This window comes from Choloepus didactylus, chromosome 5 (assembly GCF_015220235.1).
Source record: "Choloepus didactylus isolate mChoDid1 chromosome 5, mChoDid1.pri, whole genome shotgun sequence".
NCBI classification, from domain to species: domain Eukaryota; kingdom Metazoa; phylum Chordata; class Mammalia; order Pilosa; family Megalonychidae; genus Choloepus; species Choloepus didactylus.
The window spans coordinates 52,216,468-52,243,088 of NC_051311.1; the positions used below are offsets into that span (position 1 = coordinate 52,216,468).

Genomic DNA, 26,621 nt, shown 5'->3' on the forward strand with positions numbered 1-26,621 from the left:
GTTTTAGTTTTCTAGGCTGCCCAAGCAAATACCATGAAATTGTTGGGCTTAAACGATGCGAATTTATTTGCTCACCATTCCCCCACCACCACCATTTTGATAATTTTTTTTTTTTAATTTCTATTGTGGTAACATATGTACAACATAAAATTTCCCATTTTAACCACTTTCATGTGTATAATTACATAATATTAATTACATTCACTATATTGTGCTACCATTACTACTACTCATTACCAAAACTTTTTCATTATCCCAAACAGAAACTGTACCCAATAAGCAATAACTCCCCGTTCCCCAACCCATCCCCTGGGTATAAGCTACTTTCTGTCTCTGTGCATTTGGATATTCTACATATTTTGTTTAAGTGCAATCATACAATATCTGTCCTTTCTCTTTGGCTTATTTCACTTAGCATAATGTTTTCAAGGTTCATCCTTGCTGTAGCATGTATTAGAACTTGATTCCTTTTTATGGCTGAGTAGTATTCCATTTATGGATATATTAAATTTTGTCTTTACCCATTCATCTGTTGATGGGCATTTGGGTTGCTTCTACCTTTGTCTATTGTTGAATAATACTGCTATGAACATTCATGTACAAGTTTTTGTTTGAATATATTTTCGATTCTTTGAGGTATGTGCCTAGGAGTAGAATTGCTGGATCATATGGTAATTTTATGTTTAAACTTTTGAGGATTTGCCAGTGTGCTTACCAAGGCAGCTGTACCATCTTACATTTCTGCTGACAATGTATGAGGGTTCTCATCTGTTTCTGTTTGCTAAAACTGCCAGAATGCAATGTACTAGAAATGTGTTGGCTTTTCCAATGGGGTTTCATTAGGCTACACATTTATATTTCTAAAGCCATGAAAATGTCCAAATTAAGGCATCAAGAGGAGGATACTTTCTCTGAGAAAAGGCTGCTGGCATCCGGGGTTCCTCTGTCACATGGGAAGGCACTTCTCTCCTGGGCCCTGGTTTCAAAATGGCTCTCTCAGTTTCTGTGGATCCTTCTTGCTCCTCCTAGGGTGTTTTATTTCTCTCTTAGCTTCTATGAGCTCTGTGAATTTCATCTGTCTTTTCTCCTCTCATAAAGGGCTCCAGCAAGGGGATTAAGAGCTACCCTGAATGGGCTGGGTCATACCTCCATGGAAACAACTAATCAAAAGGTCCCACCCAAATGCACACACAAGAATGGATTAAAAGAACATGGCATTTCCTGGAGTACATAACAGTTCCAAACAAGCATACCATCTCTATGTATCCTTACCAACACTTGTAATTTTCCATTTTTAAAATAATATGGCTTTGAGGTAGTATCTCATTGTGTTTTTGATTTGCATTTCCCTAATAACTAATGATGTTGAGCATCATTTCATGTGCTTATTGGTCATTAGTATATCTTCTTTGGAAAAATGTCTATTCAAGTCTCTTGCCCATTTTTCAGTTGGGTTGTTTGTCTTTTGCTGTTGATGGGAGGTGTTCCAAGAATTTGTCACTCACAGTTTTGAGGCTGGGAAAATGTCCATTCAAGGCATCATGAAAGCAATGCTTTCTCCCCAAAGACTGTGGTGTTCTGGGGCTGGCTGCTGGTGATGCTTTTCTCCTCTGTCACATGGCAAGGCACATCCTGGTATCTCCTGGTGTCTCCTTTCTCTTCCAGGTTCCATTGATTTCAGCTTTTGGCTGCTCCCTCTGTGGCTCTCTCTCATTCTCTTATAAAGAACTCCAGTAATAGGAGTAAGACCCATCCTGATTGAGGTGGGTCAAATCTTAGCTGGATTAGCCTCTTCAAAAGATTCTACTTAAAATGTGTTCACACCAACAGGAATGGATTAACTTTAAGAACATGTTTTTCTGGGGTGAATACAGCTTCAGACCACCACACTCCAATCACCGGACCCCAAAAAGACATTTTCTTTCCGCATACAAAATACATTCACTTCATCACAACAACCCCCAAGCCTTAGACTATTTTAGTAACAATGGTAAGTACAAAGTCTCATTAAAAGTGGTTGTAGGTGTGGTCTGTCCTGGTACAGTTCCCTTCCCACTGGGGACCTGTGAGTCCTACAGAACAAGTTATCTGCTTCCAATAGACAGAGGAGGGACAGGCATAGGATAAACATTTCCATTCCAGAAGCAAGAAATTGGAAGGAAAACAGAGCCACAGTTCCCAAACAATTCCAAAACCCTGCAGGGCAAACTCCATTACCACATCGGTACACATTTTTCAGGATTTATCCATATGCTATCAGTTAGTACCATCAGATTCTATCAAATGAAGTTTGTTGAGAAATGTTTCATTTAGATTTTTAGTCTCTTAAAACTATGACCCTTCAGATTAGTAATAAAAGAATGACTATATATATATAATAGAGGGGATAAGGGGTATGGGATGGTTTGGGTGTTCTTTTTTATTTCTTTTTTTATTTGATATATATATATTTTTTATTTTGTTTAATAAAAAGGCTCTAAAATTGATTGTGGAGATGAATGCATAACTATATGATGATATGGTGTGGCATTGATTGTATGGATTATGTGGGGTGTGAGTATATCTCAATAAAATTGCAGTAAAAACAACAACAACGAAAAAACAATGACCCTTGGCAGCAACAAGTTAATATTTTATGTTAAAAACAGTTCTCAGTAATATACACACATATACACACTGCAACAGTAATTTGAGCAAAGAAAATGAACAGGCATCTCACAAAAGAAGAAATAAAAATTCTCAATTAATATATGAAAACATTATCAAATTCACTTATAATTCAATAAATTAAAAAAAAAACACAAAATACTATTCTTCACCCATTAATTTGGCAAAATTGTTAAAAAAAACTGTGATACCAAGTGTTGATGAGGGTGTGGCAAAGCAGGGATTCATAATTTGTTGATGGTACAATCTACTGCTTTAAACTTTCTGGAAGATAACTTGGCAATATACTTTAAGGACGTTAAAAATATTCCTACTCTTGAAACAGTAATTCCACATCTAGAATTTTTTTCCCAGGGAAATAAACATTAAAATGTATATCCAAGGTTCTCATGGAGAACATTATGATTATTTGTCATAATGAAAGTTTAGAAGCAGCTTATTGGGATAATAGATAACTATTAAAAATTATATTTTAGAAAAATATTTGATTATTTGGGAAACCACTGCTATATAATACAAAGCAGAAAATACAGGATCTAAGACTATGTAATCAGTATGATGCCACACATGTACAAAGAAAATAGTTTGGAAGGCATCCTATCAAGATGTTACAGCAGTCATATCTAGGATATTCAAATTTGCATGATCTTGGGGTGATCAAGTACTAGACGAGAATATACAGATACACCTAGAAATATGAAGGACATAAAGAAGACTAGAATCAGGACACAGAAAAAAACTGAATCTCAATCAGGGACCTCAGAGGTCATCTGGCCCAATTCTTAACCTAGCAAAGATGCCCTCTTACAAAGACAATTGTATGTTACAGAGTTTGATGTAGCTGGATTTGAACTTTCCTGCCTCTCAAGGTTGTTACTTGAACTTCTGCTTGAATACCTCGAGTGACTGTTTTTTCACTAATTTTTAAAGTAGTGCATTCCACTGTGGGATAGCTCTAACTGTCAGAAAAGTTAGTGAGTTACTAGCATCAAACAGGTAAGGGCATTTTAAGGTGAAGTTAATAAACAATTGGAGGGGAGGCCTTTCAGCTCTGTAACTCCATAATTGGCAATATCTGGTTCCCTAGAATTCCTAGTCTTATTATTTGTGCAAAATATTTCTATTGGCACAACAAGGCTTGTGGTGAGTTTCATTTGTGTTTAATAAACAGAAGTATGTGCTCTCAAAGAGTAATTTTAAGCTAAGGTTTTTGGAAAATAAGCTGCAAGTTATAGAAAAACATTCAGCCAAATTTCTTTTTACTTTGGTCCACTGAAACTGAAAAGGACCAGATAGCTGAGTTAGAGATCTGTGGCTCTTTCTTCCCAACATGCAATTTCTCTCCTATTACATCCTTTCTGCCATTCTATAACCTTCCTTCACTTTTGTCTCTTTCCCTCATCTTCTCTTATCCACATTGCCCATAGTCCCTAAGGGCCAACACCACCAGCCCAGAGACAAGAGTCCTGGATTCCAGTTTTCATGTTGTCACTTCCTGTGTAACCACGGGAAACTCAATATTGGCACTACCCAAGGGATACGGCAGGGACTCTTTGGAAAGCAGACAGAAAGGAAAAAATCCACATGAACAGTGACTTCAGTACTTTGTGGCAAGACCTTTGATTGGGTCCTCCAGACTCTAGCCAGGGAAAAATTATTCCCACAAAGAGTTTTGCTATTTATAGTGCCTAACACAAAGGGGAGTTAAGTCCTGTGAGAAATAAACTGAGAGCTGCAGTGATAGAGTGAAAAGACCCCAGAGAGTTAGGATCCCTGCTAATGCTTCCAGCTCTGCCAGGAATTAGCTGTAGGATCTCAGGAAGTCACTTCCCTTCCCTGGGTTTCTGTTTCCTCCTTTGTAAACTAAGGGAATTGGATTAAAAGTTTTCTTCTAGTGATTGAGTTCTATGATTCTGTGCACAATACAAGATATTAAATGGGAATAGGCTAGTAAATTCTTTTCTTTGTTAGAAAGTAGAGGTAGAAATAATGCTGGGAAAAAACCTCACTGGTTTACAGTAAATATTTTTATAGAAAAGACAAATAACTGGAGAAGTGCTTCCAAGTGAAAACTTGTAGATGTGGTTGGTAAAATCCATCAATAGCAAGCTCTGGGACATTTTCCTCTATTTATAATGAGATTTTGTTTCCTAAATCACATTTCCAGTGATTCTGTGACTTGGCAAGTGAAGGCAGGAATGACACAGACACAAAGCAGTCCTTCTCCATGGAAAAGAGAAACAAAGAAGACTAAGGTGTGTTAAGGTAGAGAAGAGGGAAGTGGCAGGGCTTCATGATGAATGAGATGGTTGTGTGGTGAGCCAGAGGAGATGGGTGAGATGGAGGGTGGAGCAGAATGGAGCTACCTGCCAGAGGCACAGGGAGGACGCTGTCTCTGAGGAGCAAGCTGGAGGACAGTAGTGAGGGCCAGGTTGGTGTTAGATAGCACCAAGGTGCACAGAGACACATCTTGGGAGAAAGTCCATTGTCATGAAGGAGTGAAGTGTACATGTCAGGGGATGATCCTGCTTCTAACCTTGATGTACTGGTACTGGAATTCTTGGAAGTTATTGTTAACAAAATTGCATTTAAGTGTGTGTTTTGAGAGAACTGTACTGTCATGCCCACTCTTTTTAGCAACCTCACACCATTCTCTTTCTCTCCAGCACCTTCTCTGTTAGTGCAGATGATGAAGGAGGATTGTGGATGGTGATCTAGTTCAGGGCCTGATAAGTGGTGGAGAAATAATAGGCTGAAGCAAATGGTAAAATCAATTATTTGAATAAAGGTAATCTGGCTAAAATTCAGTTCAGAAAAATTAGAAACTGTTTTTAGAAAATCAGATTGTTGCTTTTCCTGTTAGATTATTATTTTTAGATTAAGTTCCTTGCAAGCATTTTAGTTTGCTCTCTACTTAACCTTTTCATATTTTAAATTATAATGAGGTCTTGTAAATTGATCTTGTATGGCTGAACATGTGGCTGTGCACAATATCTTCCTAATTCCAGGTACAAGGATATGAGAACAAAGCTGGTTTTGTTTACAGGAATGTCTATTTTGAAAGCATGTAAGTGGAGGGCACATCTCTCAGCTCCATAAGAGCCATTTTACAGACAGTCCTCATGGCATGAAAGTACCTCTCTTAGGACCTGTGCAGAACAAATGTAAAGTGGTTGCATCTGGCAATCTGCCCCCGACTTCTGTAAGGAATGGGAGCCCTGGTTTTAAACACCAAATGTCAAACTATTGGGAAGCTATATTGAAAAATATAGACAACTGATTCTGCTCCAAGAAAGCTGTTTTTCTCAAGAGCTAAAGGCAAATTTAACTATTATTTTCCTTCAAAGTATGGAGTTGGAGATTTTGAAAATATAAAGACGGCAAAAACTTCTGACACCAACTGCAAATGACTGCAGCAGCTTCAAACACTTCCAATAACAATTCGATTCGATTCTGTCTCCAACTACCTGGGAGTCAGGCCAGACCCCACAGGCTAGAGCAGCCCTGTACAAGACTGCCTACCCTTCAGATACCAGCTACAAGCTCGGGGCCTCTTCTGACCACCTGGCTACAAATTCAGGCATTCTCACTACCCCTTCAGGTTTGAGAATTTGCTAGAACTCACTGAAAGCACTTTACTTCTTATTACAGTTTTACTGTGGGATGTGGATAAGAAGTAGCCAAGAGAAGAGATGCATAGAGCAAAGTCTAGGGCAGGAGGAGCTGTCAAAACCAAGCTTCTGTGTCCTCTCCACATGGAGTCAGAATGTGTGACTCTCCCAGTACAGGAAAATATCTTATCAATCATGGAAACTCACCAGAGTTTCCAGTATCCTCCAGGGTTTTTAATGGGGTTTCATCACTTAGGATTGATTGGCAGATTCAATGCCCATGTGGTTGAACTCAACCTCCAGGCCCCTTCCCATCCCGGGAGGTTATGGAGGTTGGGAGACATTGGGGGAGATTCTGCCCTGGAGATCTAGCTGATGTGATATGGTTCAAATCTGCACCCCTTAGTTGACTGGATATTTGATATTAAAGAATTATTGTTTAATTTCTTTAGGTGTGACCTTGGAATTCATACTTTTTATAAATTACCCTTATTTTTTAGATACAAACAAATATTTTGAAAGAAATAATATGAGGGATGGAATTTAGATATATTGGAATGTTGTCTGTAGAGCCCTTTGGAGGCCCCTTCAAGAAACTTTTGCTCCCTGGGGGCGGGGGGGAATAAATTATAATGATTAGAAAACAAAGTGGCTCCTTCCTGGTGGGGACTCAAGGTCACTGATGGCATGGGTGGGGCGGGGGTTTTGAGCAGGGATGGCCGGCAGGGCAGGTTTGTCCTCACCTGCAATAGGCCTGTGTTGATACAACAGAGCCAGCTCCTGGCTCCTGGCAGCGCCCGGGGTCGAGAAGGAGCTGGGAGCGGCTTGTTGCCCCAGGGAGGCCACCTGTGAAATCCACCAGCCCGGCCGGTCCCACCAGGGTCCCGGGCCACTAGCAAGCCACCTCCGAGGGACAGGCCTCCTGCCCGGTGGATTGCACAGAGGCGGCCTCTGGGGAGCCGCGGCCCCTCTGCTAGCTCCTGACCTGGGCCCAGGAGCTTGCACGAAGCTGGGGTAAGAAAGGTCTTTATGCTGTGCTTTCTGGTCTGTTTCTTTTATATGAACATACTGCTTTTATCAAAAGGGGGCAGGATGGACAGTTTTGATACATTTCTGTGTCAAAAGGCAAAAAAGATAGGACCAGATTATGCATTTCTTGAGAAAGGGATCAGGTTTTTTCATCTAGTTAGTAAAATGGCAAATATTTTTTGGGATCCTACTTTGTGACTGCTGACAGGGTGAAAAATATGATCTCGTTTATTTTCCTGCCTAGTAGGGAGGACTGACGTTAGTAAATAAGTACCTGGCAAATGATCGATATTCTGGGAATATATAGGAGGGGGGCTTGGTTCATGGGAGGCTGGGGGATGGTCAAGAAAGGTGTTTCTGAGAATGAGGATCCTTTCATTGAGATTGGGAGAATGACAGGATTAGGTGGGATGTGGGGGGTGGGGAGGGGGTGGGATAAGGAGGGGAGGGAGGAAGAGGAGGAAGTTACAAACCCAGGAGAAAGCATGGGAAAAGGAGCTGGGGAGAAATCCAGGGCAGCTAAGAGGAGTACAGGAAGAGGTGACAGCCAGAGGGGAAGACAGGCCAGATCAAGCAGCCCCTTGTTGGCCTGCAGACCAAGGGTTTTAGACCTTCTCCGGAGGGAAATTTGGACAACTGAAGGATATAACCAGGTGAGTGACAGGCCTCCAGGGCCTAGCAAATGGTAGATACTTTTTATGTTACAAAATGAGAGGAGGGAAAGAGACCCACTCTGGAGATGTAATAGTTCTTCCAGACGACTAGACTTAAGGAAAAACAGTTTGGTTTGACAGCCGTCTAAGAGGACCTTTGGAGGGAAGGATTCTGTGCCTGGTGCTCCCCTCCATCCCCTTTACTTTCCTACGTTCTTCAATTTAGCCACTGAAAATCATCTTTCTTCCAACCACTGGGAAGTTTCCTCTCTTGCCATCTGTTTTAACAGATACTAAAGGCTGTATAACCAATGACACATTGGTACTGGGGAAATGTTCAAGCAGTGTCAAACTGCCACACCCCACATTTGGGAATGCATTTTATCTGTATTGCTGGGAGGCCTCTGATCTTACCTTGGCTTAATTCCCTTGCCCTTATTTGTGGATGGCAGGTGCTTTGTGTTAAGGCGTTAGTTGCTTTTCTCCCTGTTTCCCTATTAGACGTGTTTAAACATGGATGTTTTAGTATATTTGAGTCTGTGTATTTGAGATCCCCTCCCAGGAGTGTGAGTCCTTTTTTCAATGTATTCAATACATATGAATACATGTTGGAAATGTATTTTACAGGTACAATTTTGGCTGAACTAACTTGCCAAGTTTTTCAATCCTCTCTAGATGAATATCCTTCTTCCATATACAAGAAATACAGATTTATTTCATTCTTGCTTCCTGCACAGGGTCCTGTTATATTACAGTTTATTTAGGAGTTATTTCCTATTGATGGATATCCAGGTTAGATTATTATTGTATTATTATACAATGTTATAAGAAACATCCTTGTGCATCTATTTTTCCATACATATCCAGGTTTATCTGGATAAACTGGCAATGGAAATCTTGGGTCAAACTATGAGTAATATAAAATTTAATAGATATTGGCAAATTTCTCCCTGAAAAAGCTGCACAAATGTGCACTTTAACTACCAGGGTATGAAAGTCCTGCTTCCTCTTACTCTCCACCAAGTGAGTCTTTTCATCATATTTTAAAAAATCTTTTGCTAATCTGATAGGTGGTGAAAAGTGGTACTTGTTTATATTTTTAAAATCAGGAGTGATTCCTTATGGATATTAATGTAACTCAACTAAAAACAGAATGTAATCCTAAGGTTTTCACACAGTTATTACCTTAAATATCTTTCTCTTTTTCTCCTTCAGACCAAGGCTGGGTCAAGATGGCATCTGTGTTTCGAAGTGAAGAGATGTGTTTGACACAACTCTTTCTCCAGGCGGAGGCTGCATATTGCTGCGTAGCTGAGCTTGGAGAGCTGGGATTGGTTCAGTTCAAAGATGTAGGTACTGCATTCTTTGGAAAAAGAACAAGGTGGGGATGGGGGCAGACAGCTCTTTCGCAATAACACTTTTGTAGATGGAATTCAATTCCGTGGCTTTTGTCCTTCTGGCTAATATTTGCAATGATATTGGGCAAGTCATTTACAAACATGGGTCTCCCTCCCTTCACACCTGCCCTCTTGAGGAATGTTTTGTAGTTCTGCTACAAATCACAACGTGTTAGACATCATTGTATTTTATTTCCCATGTAGCATCTTCAAAGTATTGTGTATGTCCAGTGGGTATGTGGATTACCAAACGTTGTCTGAGATCCAAAACCTAATTTTCCTGACTGGTCACACTGAGGACAGAGTATCCTGGAGTTCACAGTTGGTTGTAATGCTCAGACCTGAGTTTCTAGAGTGACATTCTTTGGATAGGCTGCCTTGAGTGTGATGTCAGAGTATCATTTCCCAGTGGCAGGTTAGATGACTCTGGCAGCAATCCTCACCAAGGGCTTACTGAGTTGAACCTAGAAAATTAATCCTTCTTCTTTCCGCCTTTGCCAAGGAAAGGTCAAAACTAAGCTCCTGCAGGATGTTCATCTTTGTATCCCCACGTCCTAGCACAAGGAAGGTCCTCAATACTGCTTGTTGGGCCAGGCTTTGGGCTGCCCACATAAAAGTGCTGCATTTTTTTTGATGACTGTGATCCATTACATGGAGCTGTGCAGTTTGAAAGTCCAGTCACACTCATGAAGAATTCATAGGCTCTTTGGGATAGCAAATGCAGCTAGAAATAAGAAAACCTTGGATGTTTGTTTCTCTTAGAAATGGGAAGGTTATTTTGGGGACTGAGTGTGAGAACATCGAGGTGCAGTTTGCCTGAACCCAGCTGTCTTATGTATATAAATATCTATTCCTAAGACACTTCTGGCAACATTCTCCATAATGAAAAAGTAACAGAGTAACCAAAGGTGATATGTTGGCAGCCGTTGACACTCGGTGTGCCTGTGTGTGTTTTCTCTCCGTAGCTAAATACGAATGTGAACAACTTCCAAAGGAAATTTGTGAATGAAGTCAGAAGGTGTGAATCACTGGAGAGAATCCTCCGTAAGCTCTTTTTCTGTTTACGGTCTGAATGTGAATCGGTGGGAGGTAAATAGTTGTGGGACTTCATTAACAAATGAGTCCCTGTTTGTAATGCTTTTGGAGAGGATCCTGGAGGCAGAGGTTGGGAGAGGTTAGGGATGGGATCCAGGCATTGTGATAGGTCTGGAGGTAATTTGGGCAGCTGAGCTGGTTGAGAGGCACCTGTCATGCTTGATGCCATTTCCTGGGCATGAGAGAATCACCTTGGGCTCTCTGGTGGGGTTTCAACTCAGGTTTTCTGGAAGATGAGATGCAAAATGAGATTGCGATTCAATTGCCTGAGAAGTATCCACTGACCCCTCTCCCACGAGAAATGATCACCCTGGAGGTAAGTTCACTTTGCGGCCATCACAGCCACTCATGGATATTTTACCCAGTTGTTGAAGGCACTGAGACAGATTTATGTGGTTGTTCACTTTTCAGTGTTACTACCACAGGAAAATCCCAACGAGCAATTCTAGGAATCACTCTTCTGATCCAAGGGACATCTCCTTACCCAACACAGGTCTAGGGAAGCTGACCCCAGTTTGAGAAATTATTCTTTTTGTGTGCATAAGATGCTTACAGGCAGTGAAGTCTCATGTGTATGATGCTGCTGAAAAGGCCCATATGCTAGCACAATTGGATGTTTTCTAATTATCTGCTGATGAAAAGCCACTGATGAATGGGATACACTCAAGATTGAGGCCTTTCTTCAGACCGGCTTCTGTAGATCAACAGTGAGAAGACAGCTGTTTTCTTTAGCCACGGACATGATGGCGGGTGGCGCCCTCTCCCCGTACTTCCCTTCTTCTCTCTCAGTGTGTCCTTCCTATTTTCTCTTTTATAAAACACTGAGATGTGCAAGGTAACTTAGAGAGAAATAAACCATGGTCCGTGCCCTCAAGATGCTTACAGAGCAGAAGCTGATGGTGGGGAGAGAGTAAGGGGTGGAGTGGTGGGAAAGGAAGTCAGAGGTAGGCAGGGCCAGATCACGTAGAGCCTCCTGGGTCTTGATGAGAAATCGGATAATTCTCTTGGAGGGAGGAAGAGCCCTCTAGCCAGGTAGGAAAGAACTCACTGAGCTGAACCTTATACCTGGGTGGGATTTTTTTCCTTGAAGATTCCAGTACCTAAAATTCTTGAAATTTTTGAGGCCATTGGCTGTATAAATCTTGATACTGTAGTAGCAATAGGAGATTGCTTGCTCCTGGATAATATTTGGGGATCTTATATTAAAACCTGAATATTTTTGGAGAAAACTTGAAACCAATTTGAATAGGTCCTCCCCCAAATCATCTCCAGTTTCAGTTTTATCCCTGGTCATCTAACACCAGATCTTAATTCATGAGTTCTTCTCTCACCATCATCCTCTTTACCCACCTTAATACTTAGACCTGCTCTTAGAGACCGTGAGCTCTCGTTCTATTTTAAGCTTTTATGCAAATTTATTTCTGAATTTTGGCAGAGTTTTCCAGGTTCACTAGTTTTCTTTTTAACCATTCCAATCTAACCTACCTACCACCATCAGATAGATTTCTATGGGTATTGCTTTATTTTGCCACTTCCATCTCAAGTGAACCATGGCTCCCTCTTCCTGTGGGAGCCCAGCCACCTCCCTGACCATCGGGTCTGCTCTCGCCCGGCCCTGTCCTTCCTCTTCAGCCCTCCGCTCTGGTCGGTCTGTTTCCTCGATTGTTCCCTGCTGGCCTCATGTTCTCTTCCGAACTCCAAGCTCTTGCTCATGCTATACCTCGTGCTTAGGGTGACTTTCCTATACTCCACCACTTCTCCAAATTCTCTTCATGCCTCCAGACTCAGTTGAATCCTCTCCTTTTCTATAAAAACTTCTCTGACTATGCCAAGGGACACAGATTTCACGTTTCTCTGAACTTCCATTGGGCTTATGATTAATATTACATTTTCATAACTTATCCTCTAATACAGCAGTTCTCAAGCTTTTTGGTCTCCAATTCCTTTATACACTTAAATATTATTGAGGATATCAAAGAGCTTTATTTATGTCAGTTATACTTATTGATATTTACTATATTAGAAATTAAAACAAAAAACCACATTTATCTATTCATCTAAAAATAATAGCATTAAGTACATTACATGATAACATACCAGTTTTAAAATGAAAAATAAAGTTTCTAAGACAAACTTTAGTGAGAAGAATGGCATTGTGTGGAAATTTCTTAAATGCTTAGCTTAGAAGATAGCTGGGTTCTCACATCTACTTCTGCATTGAATCTGCTGGAATATGTTGTTTTCATTGGAATAACTGAAGATAATTCAGTCTCACAAATATGTAGTTTAAAAAGGGAAGAGTATTTTAATAGCCTTTTCAATAATTGTGGAGATTCTTCTTTGATACTACACTGAAACTTAATAAGTATGTAGTCTCTTGATTTTGTTAAACAGACAATATGTATTTTTATTTCCAAATGGAGTTGATTGTATGTTTCAGATATTATCTTAAAAATCAATTTATCCAACTGAGTTTGTTATTGGCTGTATACTCCCATACTTTTGTAGTAATAACTAATTAGGAGGGGCAATCAGATGTGTGCCAACAGTTTTTCCTCAGTTTACTGAGGAATATTACTGAATATTATTAATGACTATTACTGAATATTAATTTTGGTGAAATTAAAACAAAAGGAGACCGTGAGAGTAATATCTGTCTTGCCACTGATCACTGGGGTGGATTGAATGATCAATTCAAATAACCTGAACAACCCTTCTAAATTCCCAGAGAGAAGGATCCTTCTTCTGGCAAACAGTATGCCAATGTCTTTGGGTCCCTGCCTTGCAGAATTTCTAAAAAAGCTTTCATAACAAATCTAGAGGAAATACTAATTCAGGAAAAAAAAAATCTATCCACAAACCCACCATCTTCAAAATCTTCCTTAACTTTTCTTTCTTTTCAGGTTTGATTCTTATGACGCTCTATTTTTTAATATACCTGCAGTTCCATAATATATATTTTAGTTTTCTACTTTTTACATTTACTATCATATTATAAACATCTCTAGATATTACGTTGTTCTCATATATTTCTACTGGCAGTGTTTTTCTTTAAATTAGAGAAGTTGTAGGTTTATAGAAAAAGTCATGCATAAAATATAGGGTTTCCTTATACCACCCTGTTATTAACACTTTGCTTTAGTGTGATACATTTGTTGCAGTTCATGAAAGGACATTTTTATAATTGTACTATTAACTGTAGTCTGTCATTTGTAGTAGGGTTCACTGTTGTGCAGTTCTATGGATTTTTTTTTTTAATTTTTAATCTAGTAACATATATACAACCTAAAATTCCCCACATTCAAATATATAATTCAGTGCTGTTAATTATGTTCACAATATAGTGGAACCATCACCAACATCCATTACCAAAACTTTTCCATAAACCCAGACAGAAACTCTGTACATTTTAAGCCTTAACTTTCTATTCCCTATTCCCACCCATCCCCTGGTAACCTATATTCTAGATTCTAAGTCTATAAGCTTGCTTATTCTAATTTTTTCGTGTCAGTGAGATCATACAATATTTGCCCTTTTGTAGTTGGGTGATTTCACTCAAATTGAGGTCCTCAAAGTCCATCCATGTTGTTACATCTATCAGAACTTCATTCTTTTTTACATATAAAAAATATTCCATTTTTATTTATTTATCCATTCATCAGCTGATGGAAACTTGGGTTGTTTGCAATCACCTTTTGGCAATTGTAAATAATGCTGCTATGAGTATCAGTTGCAAATATCTGTTCCAGTCCCTGCTTTCAATTCTTTGGTTAAATACCTAGAAGTGACATTGCTGGGTCCCACTCTATGGTAATTCTGTATTTAATTTTCTGAGGAAGTGCCAAAGTGTGTCCACAGGGGCTGCACCATTCTACATTCCTACCAACAGCAAACCAGTGCTCCTATTTCTCCACATCCTCTCTAGCTCTTGTAATTTTCCATTTTTAAAGATTGTAGCCATTCTAGTGGGTGTGAACTGGTTTTGATTGTGGTTTTGATTAACAATTCCCTAATAGCTATGATGCTGAGTATCTTTTCATGTGTTTTTTGTCCATTTGTATATCTTTTTTGAGAAATGTCTATTCAAGTCTTATAACCATTTTTAAATTGGGTTGTTTGTCTTTTTATTGTTGACTTGTAGGATTTCTTTACACTGGATATTAAACCCTTATAGGATATGTGGTTTCCAAATATTTTCTCCCATTGAGTAGGTTATTTTTTTCACCTTCATGATAAGTCCTTTGATGCACAAAAGTTTTTACTTTGGTGAGATCCCATTTATCTATTTTTTTCTTTTGTTGCTTGTGCTTTTGGTGTAAAGTCTAATCAACCATTGTCTAACATGAGGTCATGAATGCTTCCCTTTTTTTCTTCTTGGAGTTTTATAGTTTCTGGTTCTTATATTTAGCTCTTTGATCCATTTTGAGTTGAGTTTTTTAATATGGTGTGAGGTAAGTGTCCACCTTCATTCTTTTGCATATGGACATCCAGTTTTCCCAGCACCATTTGTTGAAGAGACTGTCCTTTACCAATTGAGTGGTCTTGGCACACTTGTCAAAACCAGTTGGCCATAGGTGTGAGGGTTGATTTTGAAACTCTCAGTTCCATTCCATTGGTCTATGTGTCTGTCCTTGTGCCAGTACCAAGCTGTTTTGATTACCAAGGATTTGTAATAAGCTTTATGATTGGGGATTGTGAGTCCTGCAACTTTGTTCTTTTTCGAGATGGCTTTGGCTATTCAGGGCCCCTTATCCTTTCATATAAATTTGATGATTGGCTTTTCCATTTCTGCAAAGAAGGGTGTTGGAATTTTAATTGGGATTGCATTGAATCTGTAAATCACTGGGTAGAATTGACATCTTAACACTATTTAGTCTTCTAATCCATGAACATGGAATGTCCTTCCATTTATTTAGGTCGTCTTTGATTTCTTTTGGCAATGTCTTGTAGTTTTCTGTGTACAAGTCCTTTATATCCTTGGTTAGATTTACTCCTAGTTATTTGATTCTTTTAGTTGCTATTGTAAATGGAATTTTTTTTAAAACAATTCTTCAATGATTGTTCATGACTAGTGTATAGAAACAGTATTATTTTGGGGTGTTGATCTTGTACCCCACCACTTTGTTGAATTAGTTTATTAGTTCTAGTAGATTTGTCATGGATTTTTCAGCATTTTCTGTATATAGGATCATGTCATCTGCAAATAAGGAAAGTTTTACTTCTTCCTTTCCAATTTGAATGCCTTCTACTTCTTTGGTCTTGCCTAGTTTTTCTATCTAGAACTTCCAGTACAATGTTGAACAACCATGGTGACAGTGGGAATCCTTGTCTTGTTCCTGATCTAGAGGGATAGCTTTCAGTCCGTTACCATTGAGTATGTTGTTAGCTGTGGGGTTTTCATATATGCTCTTTAACATGTTGAGGAAGTTTCCTTCCATTCCTAGTTGTCTGAGTGTTTTTATCAAGAAGCAGAGCTGGATTTTGCTTTTTCTGCGTCAATTGAGATATGTGATTTTTTTCTCTTTATTTTGTTAATGTGATGTATTACATTATTTAATTTCTTATGTTGAACCACCCTTGTATACCTGGGATAAATCCTACTTGATCATGGTGTATAATACTTTTGATGTATTGTTGGATTCAGTTTGCTAGTGTTTTGTTGAGGATTTTTGTGTCTATATTCATAAGAGCTATTGGACTATAGTTGTCTTTTCTTTATATGGTGGTATCTTTATTTGGTTTTGGTCTGAGGGTGATGTTGGCCTCATAGAATTGATTAATGAGTGTTCCCTCCTCTCCAGTTTTTTGGAAGAATTTGAGCAGGATAGGTGTTAATTCTTCTTGGAATGTTTGGTAAAATTCCCCTGTGAAGCCATCTGTTCCTGGGCTTTTCTTTGTTAGGAGGTTTTTGACTACTGATTCAATCTCTTTACTAGTTATTGGTTTGTTGAGATTTTCTATTTCTTCTTGAGTCAGGGTAGGTAGTTCGTGTGTTTCTAGGAATTTCTCCATTTCATTCAGATTATCTAATTTGTTGCCATACAGTTGTTCACTGTATCTTCTTATAATCCTTTGTATTTCAGTAGGGTCAGCAGTAATGTCCCCCTTTGCATTTCTGATTTTAGTTATTTGTGTCCTCTCTCTATATCTTTGTCAGTCTAGCTAAAGGTTTGTGAATTTTATTATTTTTTTCAAAGAACCAACTTTTGGTTTTATTGATTATCTCTCTTATTTTTTTTATTCTTTATTTCTTTGATTTACCCTCTTATCTTTGTTACCATATCAAGTTTATAATTGAATAGGCCACTCAACTTTAAGCTGTGTTATAATACATTGAATACTTTGATTTTTAGTTATTTGTTGTGGTTAAGGTATAGTAGGCACTATGCATTATACTATGCATTTATATTGTAAATCCACTTTCTGCCTTGCTTACCTCTTTTTGCCCCCCTGCATAGACTGTTTTGGAAAAACTGGAAGGGGAGTTACAGGAAGCCAACCAGAACCAGCAGGCTTTGAAGAAAAGCTTCCTAGAACTGACTGAACTCAAACATCTCCTGAAGAAAACCCAGGACTTCTTTGAGGTCGTTATTTGGGGACTGTTTATTAAAGGGCCCTTTTCCTAAGAGTCTTGATTTCCCATTTTGAAAACTGCCTGATTTGGAATATGAATAAATCATTCTGTCTCTGTCCCATGGCTAAACCATTGCTGAGAGGGGAGAGTATTTCATGAGGAATAACTGTGGTGCTGGCTGGCAGCCCCTTCTGGTTGGATTGAATGCAAAAATGCCATGGTGCTCATTAAAAAATATATGCTCGAAATGGCTCAGAAATGACCGGAACCATCTAGAGCAGTTAGTTTGAGCAGATTTGCTATTGGTAGGAAGAGACTGGTAAAACTTTCTGGTCTGGTAAGGAGCACTCTACTTTTTGAATTCTGTGAACTATTTGTGGAAAATTAAAGCTTCATTAAAAACAGACAAAGTCTTGAGACAGGATGGGGGTACTTTTAAAGGTAGTCTGAATACATTTAAATGAAAGGGGCTGTGCTTTGCCTTTCAGACTGAAACCAATTTATCTGATGATTTCTTTATTGAAGACACTTCTGGTCTCCTGGAGTTAAGAACTTCACCTGCAGCCGTGACTGGAAAGCTGGGGTTGGTAACTTTGTGCTCTCAAAGTTACATGTAGAAGCATCCCTGGTCCTTAGCATGATGTCTGAGATGTGATAGATTTCTCTGAATGTTTGGATAAACAAGTAGTCACCAGAATAGAGGCTATTTCATGTGCGTATAATGCCTCCATACAGTAATAAACCCAAGTGTCACCTAATAAGCTGTAGTGGAGTTATAGGTGGAGTTACCTTCTTGTAATGAGGTTGCTAACACTCGTGAGCCTGAGAAATGTGGTGTTTTCATTGTTCCTGTGTGGGAAAGATGTGGGGATAATTGTTGAGGTGGATTTTCTCAACTCTTCCCGAATTTGGGACAAGGCTTTATGGGATATATATGTTTTTATTTATCTTTAAAATATTGCTTTGGTATTAAAATACATTTGGAGATTGAATTTGTAAGTGTAATTAGAACTGGGATTAGAAACATAATTAAGTTATCAGCAATTAGCTGTGCTGTGACATGGCTATACCCATCAAAACATGTAGTGACTCAAAATAGTGGGATTTCATTCAATGTCCAAGTAAAATTGGTGAATTTAAAAGCATTTATTGAAAGTTGAGTGTTTTGGAATTCTACTATTTCATTCCATAAATATGTGTGAGCCTGTTGTGTGCCAGGCACAAGACATTGAATTTGAAATGAAAGGAAAAAAAATTAGAAATCTTTGTTCAGATGGTATAATAGGATGAATATCCATTTAAAGTGACAGTACAATGAAAGAAACCATTTTAAGGTTAATATGATAAATTTGGATCAGAAAAAAATCTAAGTAAGTGGATGATGGCAAAAATAGTCTTCAATGCATGTGTGTCATTTTTAGTATACTGTTTGTAAAAACGCATAGTATACTATGTTCATTGCTGAACATTATGAACATTTGCTTTCTTTAGCTACAATGCCATTGATCTATCACATTTTTAATTGCAAATAATTGTATATATCATATTGGATGGTTACAAAATATATCAAAATGTCAAAGGAAACATACGATGAAAAGGGGCAATTTGGGACTGAGATGTAGGGTAGCCTTATGGTGACCTATCAGGATCTTTGGTCCAAGCAGATCTTTGGTTGAGTTACTTCCTGCAAATGAAGGGAAGTGCTCTGTCCTTTTCTGGTTGCTCATCTTTATGTCCTACAGGGCCATCTCTCTGCACCTTCTCTCCCTATCCCTCAGTAATGCCTTCTCTTATTACTGCCCAGGTTCACTGCTGGTGTGATAAACAGGGAAAGAATGGCTTCCTTTGAGAGGTTACTCTGGCGAGTTTGCCGAGGAAATATCTACTTGAAGTTCAGTGAGATTGACGCAGCCCTGGAGGATCCTGTCACAGTGGGTATCTCAAGTTGCAGAAGACTTCCTCTAAATTTCTGTAGTCCTCACCAAAGGGATTTTGTCCCCCTCTCAAAATATTAAGTCTCTAGTTCTATGAAGCGAATATCTATTCCTTTCTTTTTCCTTTTCCTTTTTTTTTCTTAACATTCGAAAAGTCATTTCAAAGATTGATTCTTGGTAACACCTCATAATTGGTTCATTCCAAGAAACTTAAATATATTACTCCATGGCAGCTGAGTCTTACTAACAGAACAAATATAAGTGGTTTAGGCCAGTGCTTCTCAGCTTTAATATGCATGAGTCACCTTGGGAATCCTATTAAAATGCAGATTCTGATTCAGTAGGTCTGAGATGCTGGGGTGAGACTTGAGGTTTTGTAGTTCTAACAAGTTCCCAGATGATGCTGACGCTATTAGTCAATGGACCACACACTTCTAAGTAACAAGGACCTTCGTTGGAGGACCACAGATTTATTGCCCTTAATTTCCTAGGGTTGTATCTCATCATCCTTTCCAGTTGTGTTTAAACCCAATTACTCTTTAATTCCAAGAAGGTGGGCTAGTTTCTGGAGAAGTTTTATAATCCCTTCCAGAATGGAAACCAAAAAAATAAATTTTGCTGTGTTTTAGTGGCTGGAAAGCAACTTCATAGTTAAAAGAAACAAAATTTAAAATATTTAAAAATATCAAATATTTTTTAAAACACAAAAGCCTACCATTCTACGTAATGATTTTTTTCTCATGCTAGTCCATAGCCATAGGCAGATGTAATTTTATATAGTTGTAGTAATAACATGAAAATAATTTTTTTCTCCTTTTCTTCCCTTTAGATACTATTAGATCCATATTATATGTATCCTTTATAAATATTACTTTAAAATTTTGAATTGAATCATCACTTTTAATAATCATGTGTTGACATATAATAGCCACAGTAGTAAAGAGAGAGTATTTATAAAATAGGCATCTGGAGATAGATAACTTTAGCCTGATGACATTGAAGATCACTGGGCAGATGTCATGAGGTCAGAATGGATCCCTGGACTTGTTGGCTTAGGAGACAAGAAGGCTTTAAGTGATTCAGAAAAGGACCAGGGATAGACTCCATTAATGAGGGAAACTTTGGACTGCTGTAAAGCAGTCAGTTTCAAAAATATAATCCTAAAACACCCCTACATTACCACAATGAGCAACTGCCAAAGAGAGATTCATTTTGATGTTATTTTCAATGGGAACCTAATATTTCCATTGAGCTGATATGACATCATCTATTTTTGCATGCTTTATTTCCAATATTTCTTTAGAATATATACAGGACAATGAACATCTTCAAGCATGTAGAGTTTTCTTTTCTTTTGATTTCCATAATATGAATTCAAGAAAATAGGATGCTGAAGTATGGGTGTTTTCATGACATTTGATGTGTCCTCTCAAATGACTTTTCAGTGGGATTGTACCTGATTCCATTGCCCTGAGAGGTATGGGAGTGCATCGGATTTGTTGCAACTGTTCCAAAATTGAGTTTTGTAATTTTACCTCTCCTCTCCAAGCTAAATAGGAGTAAAACAGCACATTGCTTTTGTTCACTTTTTTTTCGCTTACACTAAGAATTGAATATTTTCATATATACTTGTGAAATATGTAGTCTCCCTTTATTATGAATTGTCAAACCTGGACTTTAAAAATGCAATTTAAAGCATATTATTATGGGCATACAGTGAGAAACGGAGGGGAAAAGCGCGTAAGGTTTTACCTTTGTTAAATTGCAAATACCCAGTTGCCTCTGAAATGAAGATGGGTTAATTCCAGTGAGCTGTGTCAGCTTTTTAAAAACATAATTAATTAATTAATTAATAATTGATTAATTTGGGCAACATCTACAACATAATATTTCCCATTTTAACCACTTTCAAATGTACAATTTGGTGGTGTTGATTATATTCACAATGTTGTGCTGCTATCACCACTGTCTGTTACCTGAATATGTTGGCAATTTTTATTATTTTAGGTTTCAAAATATCCTAGTACACCTTTCCGGACGTTTTCTTGATTTTTTTTTTTTTTTTAGCACATCTCTTAAGTTAGGGCTTAAAGCTGAATGCAAGACCCTGCTGCAGTCTAACTAGTGTGTCAAGTAATAAGGCTGCACTCTCAGGTTGCTTTGGTGTCTGAAAGTCCCTGTAGGGCCCACCTCATTGGCCTTGTCATCAGCTATCATTTTTAGAACTTAAAAGCAGGACAATATGTTTTTCTGTATTCTAAGAAGAAAGAAAAACTCTTTTTTTTTTTTTTCACTTGTTCTGATTTTCCAGAGAGAAGAAATTAAAAAGAATATATTCATCATATTTTATCAAGGAGAGCAGCTCAGGCAGAAAGTCAAGAAGATCTGTGATGGGTAAGAGAGGCTAACGGCTCTTCCATTGGGGATTCGGATCATAATTAGGTAGAGGTGTTCAATGCAAAATACTCCTTATCGGCCACCCTGGGAGGCGGGGCAAGATGGCAGACTGGTGAGCTGTAAGTTTTAGTTACTCCTCCAGGAAAGTAGGTAAAAAGCCAGGAACTGCGTGGACTGGACACCACAGAGCAATCTGTCTTTGGGCATACTTCATACAACACTCATGAAAACGTGGAACTGCTGAGATCAGTGAAATCTGTAAGTTTTTGCGGCCAGGGGACCCGCCTCCCTCCCTGCTAGGCTCAGTCCCGGGGGAGGAGGGGCTGTCAGCTCCGGGAAGGAGAAGGGAGAACTGCAGTGGCTGCTCTTATCGGAATCTCATTCTACTGATTCAAACTCCAACAATAGATAGACTGAGACCAGACACCAGAGACTCTGAGAGCAGCCAGCCCAGCAGAGAGGAGACAGGCATAGAAAAAAAACAACACGAAAAACTCCAAAATAAAAGCAGAGGATTTTTGGAGTTCTGGTGAACACAGAAAGGGGAAGGGCGGAGCTCAGGCCTTGAGGCGTATATGCAAATCCTGAAGCAAAGCTGATCTCTCTGCCCTGTGCACCTTTCCTTAATGGCCCTGGTTGCTTTGTCTATTAGCATTTCAATAACCCATTAGATCTCTGAGGAGGGCCGTTTTTTTTTGTTTGTTTGTTTTGTTTTTTTTAAATCCTTTTTGCTTTTTCTAAAACAATTACTCTAAGAAGCTCAATACAGAAAGCTTCAAAGAATTGCAATTTGGGCACGTCAAGTCAAGAGCAGAACTAAGAGAGCTCTGAGACAAAAGGCAATAATCCAGTGGCTGAGAAAATTCACTAAACAACACAACTTCCCAAGAAAAGGGGGGTGTCCGCTCACAGCCACCATCCTGGTGGACAGGAAACACTCCTGCCCATCGCCAGCCCCATAGCCCAGAGCTGCCCCAGACAACCCAGTGTGACGGAAGTGCTTCAAATAACAGGCACACACCACAAAACTGGGCATGGACATTAGCCTTCCCTGCAACCTCAGCTGAATGTCCCAGAGCTGGGAAGGTGGAGCAGTGTGAATTAACAAAGCCCCATTCAGCCATCATTTGAGCAGACTGGGAGCCTCCCTACACAGCCCAGCAGCCCAGAACTGCCCTGGGGGGACGGCACTCACCTGTGACATAGCACAGTCATCCCTCAACAGAGGACCCGGGGTGCACAGCCTGGAAGAGGGGCCCACTTGCAAGTCTCAGGAGCCATACGCCAATACCAAAGACTTGTGGGTCAGTGGCAGAGACAAACTGTGGCAGGACTGAACTGAAGGATTAGACTATTGCAGCAGCTTTAAAACTCTAGGATCATCAGGGAGATTTGATTGTTAGGGCCAACCCCCTCCCCGACTGCCCAGAAACACGCCCCACATACAGGGCAGGCAACACCAACTACACACGCAAGCTTGGTACACCAATTGGGCCCCACAAGACTCACTCCCCCACTCACCAAAAAGGCTAAGCAGGGGAGAACTGGCTTGTGGAGAACAGGTGGCTCGTGGACGCCACCTGCTGGTTAGTTAGAGAAAGTGTACTCCACGAAGCTGTAGATCTGATAAATTAGAGATAAGGACTTCAATAGGTCTACAAACCCTAAAAGAACCCTATCAAGTTCAGCAAATGCCACGAGGCCAAAAACAACAGAAAATTATAAAGCATATGAAAAAACCAGACGATATGGATAACCCAAGCCCAAGCACCCAAATCAAAAGACCAGAAGAGACACAGCACCTAGAGCAGCTACTCAAAGAACTAAAGATGAACAATGAGACCATAGTACGGGATATGAAGGAAATCAAGAAGACCCTAGAAGAGCATAAAGAAGACATTGCAAGACTAAATAAAAAAATGGATGATCTTATGGAAATTAAAGAAACTGTTGACCAAATTAAAAAGATTCTGGACACTCATAGTACAAGACTAGAGGAAGTTGAACAACGAATCAGTGACCTGGAAGATGACAGAATGGAAAATGAAAGCATAAAAGAAAGAATGGGGAAAAAAATTGAAAAACTCGAAATGGACCTCAGGGATATGATAGATAATATGAAACGTCCAAATATAAGACTCATTGGTGTCCCAGAAGGGGAAGAAAAGGGTAAAGGTCTAGGAAGAGTATTCAAAGAAATTGTTGGGGAAAACTTCCCAAATCTTCTAAACAACATAAATACACAAATCATAAATGCTCAGCGAACTCCAAATAGAATAAATCCAAAAAAACCCACTCCGAGACATATACTGATCACACTGTCAAACATAGAAGAGAAGGAGCAAGTTCTGAAAGCAGAAAGAGAAAAGCAATTCACCACATACAAAGGAAACAGCATAAGACTAAGTAGTGACTACTCAGCAGCCACCATGGAGGCAAGAAGGCAGTGGCACGATATATTTAAAATTCTGAGTGAGAGGAATTTCCAGCCAAGAATACTTTATCCAGCAAAGCTCTCCTTCAAATTTGAGGGAGAGCTTAAATTTTTCACAGACAAAGAAATGCTGAGAGAATTTGCTAACAAGAGACCTGCCCTACTGGAGATACTAAAGGGAGCCCTACAGACAGAGAAACAAAGACAGGACAGAGAGACTTGGAGAAAGGTTCAGTACTAAAGAGATTCGGTATGGGTACAATAAAGGATATTAATAGAGAGAGGGAAAAATATGGCAAACATAATCCAAAGGATAAGATAGTCGATTCAAGAAATGCCTTCACGGTTTTAACGTTGAATGTAAATGGATTAAACTCCCCAATTAAAAGATATAGATTCTCAGAATGGATCAAAAAAAAATGAACCATCAATATGTTGCATACAAGAGACTCATCTTAGACACAGGGACACAAAGAAACTGAAAGTGAAAGGATGGAAAAAAATATTTCATGCAAGCTACAGCCAAAAGAAAGCAGGTGTAGCAATATTAATCTCAGATAAAATAGACTTCAAATGCAGGGATGTTTTGAGAGACAAAGAAGGCCACTACATACTAATAAAAGGGGCCATTCAGCAAGAAGAAATAACAATCGTAAATGTCTATGCACCCAATCAAGGTGCCACAAAATACATGAGAGAAACACTGGAAAAACTAAAGGAAGCAATTGATGTTTCCACAATAATTGTGGGAGACTTCAACACATCACTCTCTCCTATAGATAGATCAACCAGACAGAAGACCAATAAGGAAATTGAAAACCTAAACAATCTGATAAATGAATTAGATTTAACAGACATCTACAGGACATTACATCCCAAATCACCAGGATACACATACTTTTCTAGTGCTCACAGAACTTTCTCCAGAATAGATCATATGCTGGGACATAAAACAAGCCTCAATAAATTTAAAAAGATTGAAATTATTCAAAGCACATTCTCTGACCACAATGGAATACAATTAGAAGTCAATAACCATCAGAGACTTAGAAAATTCACAAATACCTGGAGGTTAAACAACACACTCCTAAACAATCAGTGGGTTAAAGAAGAAATAGCAAGAGAAATTGCTAAATATATAGAGATGAATGAAAATGAGAACACAACATACCAAAACCTATGGGATGCAGCAAAAGCAGTGCTAAGGGGGAAATTTATAGCACTAAACGCATATATTAAAAAGGAAGAAAGAGCCAAAATCAAAGAACTAATGGATCAACTGAAGAAGCTAGAAAATGAACAGCAAACCAATCCTAAACCAAGTAGAAGAAAAGAAATAACAAGGATTAAAGCAGAAATAAATGACATAGAGAACAAAAAAACAATAGAGAGGATAAATATCACCAAAAGTTGGTTCTTTGAGAAGATCAACAAGATTGACAAGCCCCTAGCTAGACTGACAAAATCGAAAAGAGAGAAGACCCATATAAACAAAATAATGAATGAAAAAGGTGACATAACTGCAGATCCTGAAGAAATTAAAAAAATTATAAGAGGATATTATGAACAACTGTATGGCAACAAACTGGATAATGTAGAAGAAATGGACAATTTCCTGGAAACATATGAACAACCTAGACTGACCAGAGAAGAAATAGAAGACCTCAACCAACCCATCACAAGCAAAGAGATCCAATCAGTCATCAAAAATCTTCCCACAAATAAATGCCCAGGACCAGATGGCTTCACAGGGGAATTCTACCAAACTTTCCAGAAAGAACTGACACCAATCTTACTCAAACTCTTTCAAAACATTGAAAAAAATGGAACACTACCTAACTCATTTTATGAAGCTAACAGCAATCTAATACCAAAACCAGGCAAAGATGCTACAAAAAAGGAAAACTACCGGCCAATCTCCCTAATGAATATAGATGCAAAAATCCTCAACAAAATACTTGCAAATCGAATCCAAAGACACATTAAAAAAATCATACACCATGACCAAGTGGGGTTCATTCCAGGCATGCAAGGATGGTTCAACATAAGAAAAACAATCAATGTATTACAACACATTAAAAACTCGAAAGGGAAAAATCAATTGATCATCTCAATAGATGCTGAAAAAGCATTTGACAAAATCCAACATCCCTTTTTGATAAAAACACTTCAAAAGGTAGGAATTGAAGGAAACTTCCTCAACATGATAAAGAGCATATATGAAAAACCCACAGCCAGCATAGTACTCAATGGTGAGAGACTGAAAGCCTTCCCTCTAAGATCAGGAACAAGACAAGGATGCCCACTGTCACCACTGTTATTCAACATTGTGCTGGAAGTGCTAGCCAGGGCAATCCGGCAAGACAAAGAAATAAAAGGCATCCAAATTGGAAAAGAAGAAGTAAAACTGTCATTGTTTGCAGATGATATGATCTTATATCTAGAAAACCCTGAGAAATCAACGATATACCTACTAGAGCTAATAAACAAATTTAGCAAAGTAGCGGGATACAAGGTTAATGCACATAAGTCCGTAATGTTTCTATATGCTAGAAATGAACAAACTGAAGAGACACTCAAGAAAAAGATACCATTTTCAATAGCAACTAAAAAAATCAAGTACCTAGGAATAAACTTAACCAAAGATGTAAAAGACCTATACAAAGAAAACTACATAACTCTACTAAAAGAAATAGAAGGGGACCTTAAAAGATGGAAAAATATTCCATGTTCATGGATAGGAAGACTAAATGTCATTAAGATGTCAATTCTACCCAAACTCATCTACAGATTCAATGCAATCCCAATCAAAATTCCAACAACCTACTTT

At 38.7% G+C, this 26,621-nt stretch overlaps 1 protein-coding gene across 2 annotated transcripts in view; it reads left to right on the forward strand.

Annotated features, from left to right (window-relative positions):
- Nucleotides 1–26,621, forward strand: part of ATP6V0A4 (ATPase H+ transporting V0 subunit a4) — a 93,884-nt gene that overhangs the window by 10,903 nt on the left and 56,360 nt on the right. The window contains exons 1-8 of one of the 2 annotated variants that reach the window (XM_037836065.1): nt 6,995–7,292; nt 9,176–9,309; nt 10,323–10,401; nt 10,674–10,768; nt 16,911–17,036; nt 17,515–17,609; nt 18,831–18,957; nt 21,272–21,354. In XM_037836065.1, the coding sequence (XP_037691993.1) occupies nt 9,193–9,309; nt 10,323–10,401; nt 10,674–10,768; nt 16,911–17,036; nt 17,515–17,609; nt 18,831–18,957; nt 21,272–21,354 (722 nt within the window). In that variant the 5' untranslated portion in view covers nt 6,995–7,292; nt 9,176–9,192. Of the gene's footprint in view, nt 1–6,994; nt 7,293–9,175; nt 9,310–10,322; nt 10,402–10,673; nt 10,769–16,910; nt 17,037–17,514; nt 17,610–18,830; nt 18,958–21,271; nt 21,355–26,621 lie in introns of those variants that run through there. The other variant, XM_037836066.1, reaches the window with a different exon arrangement.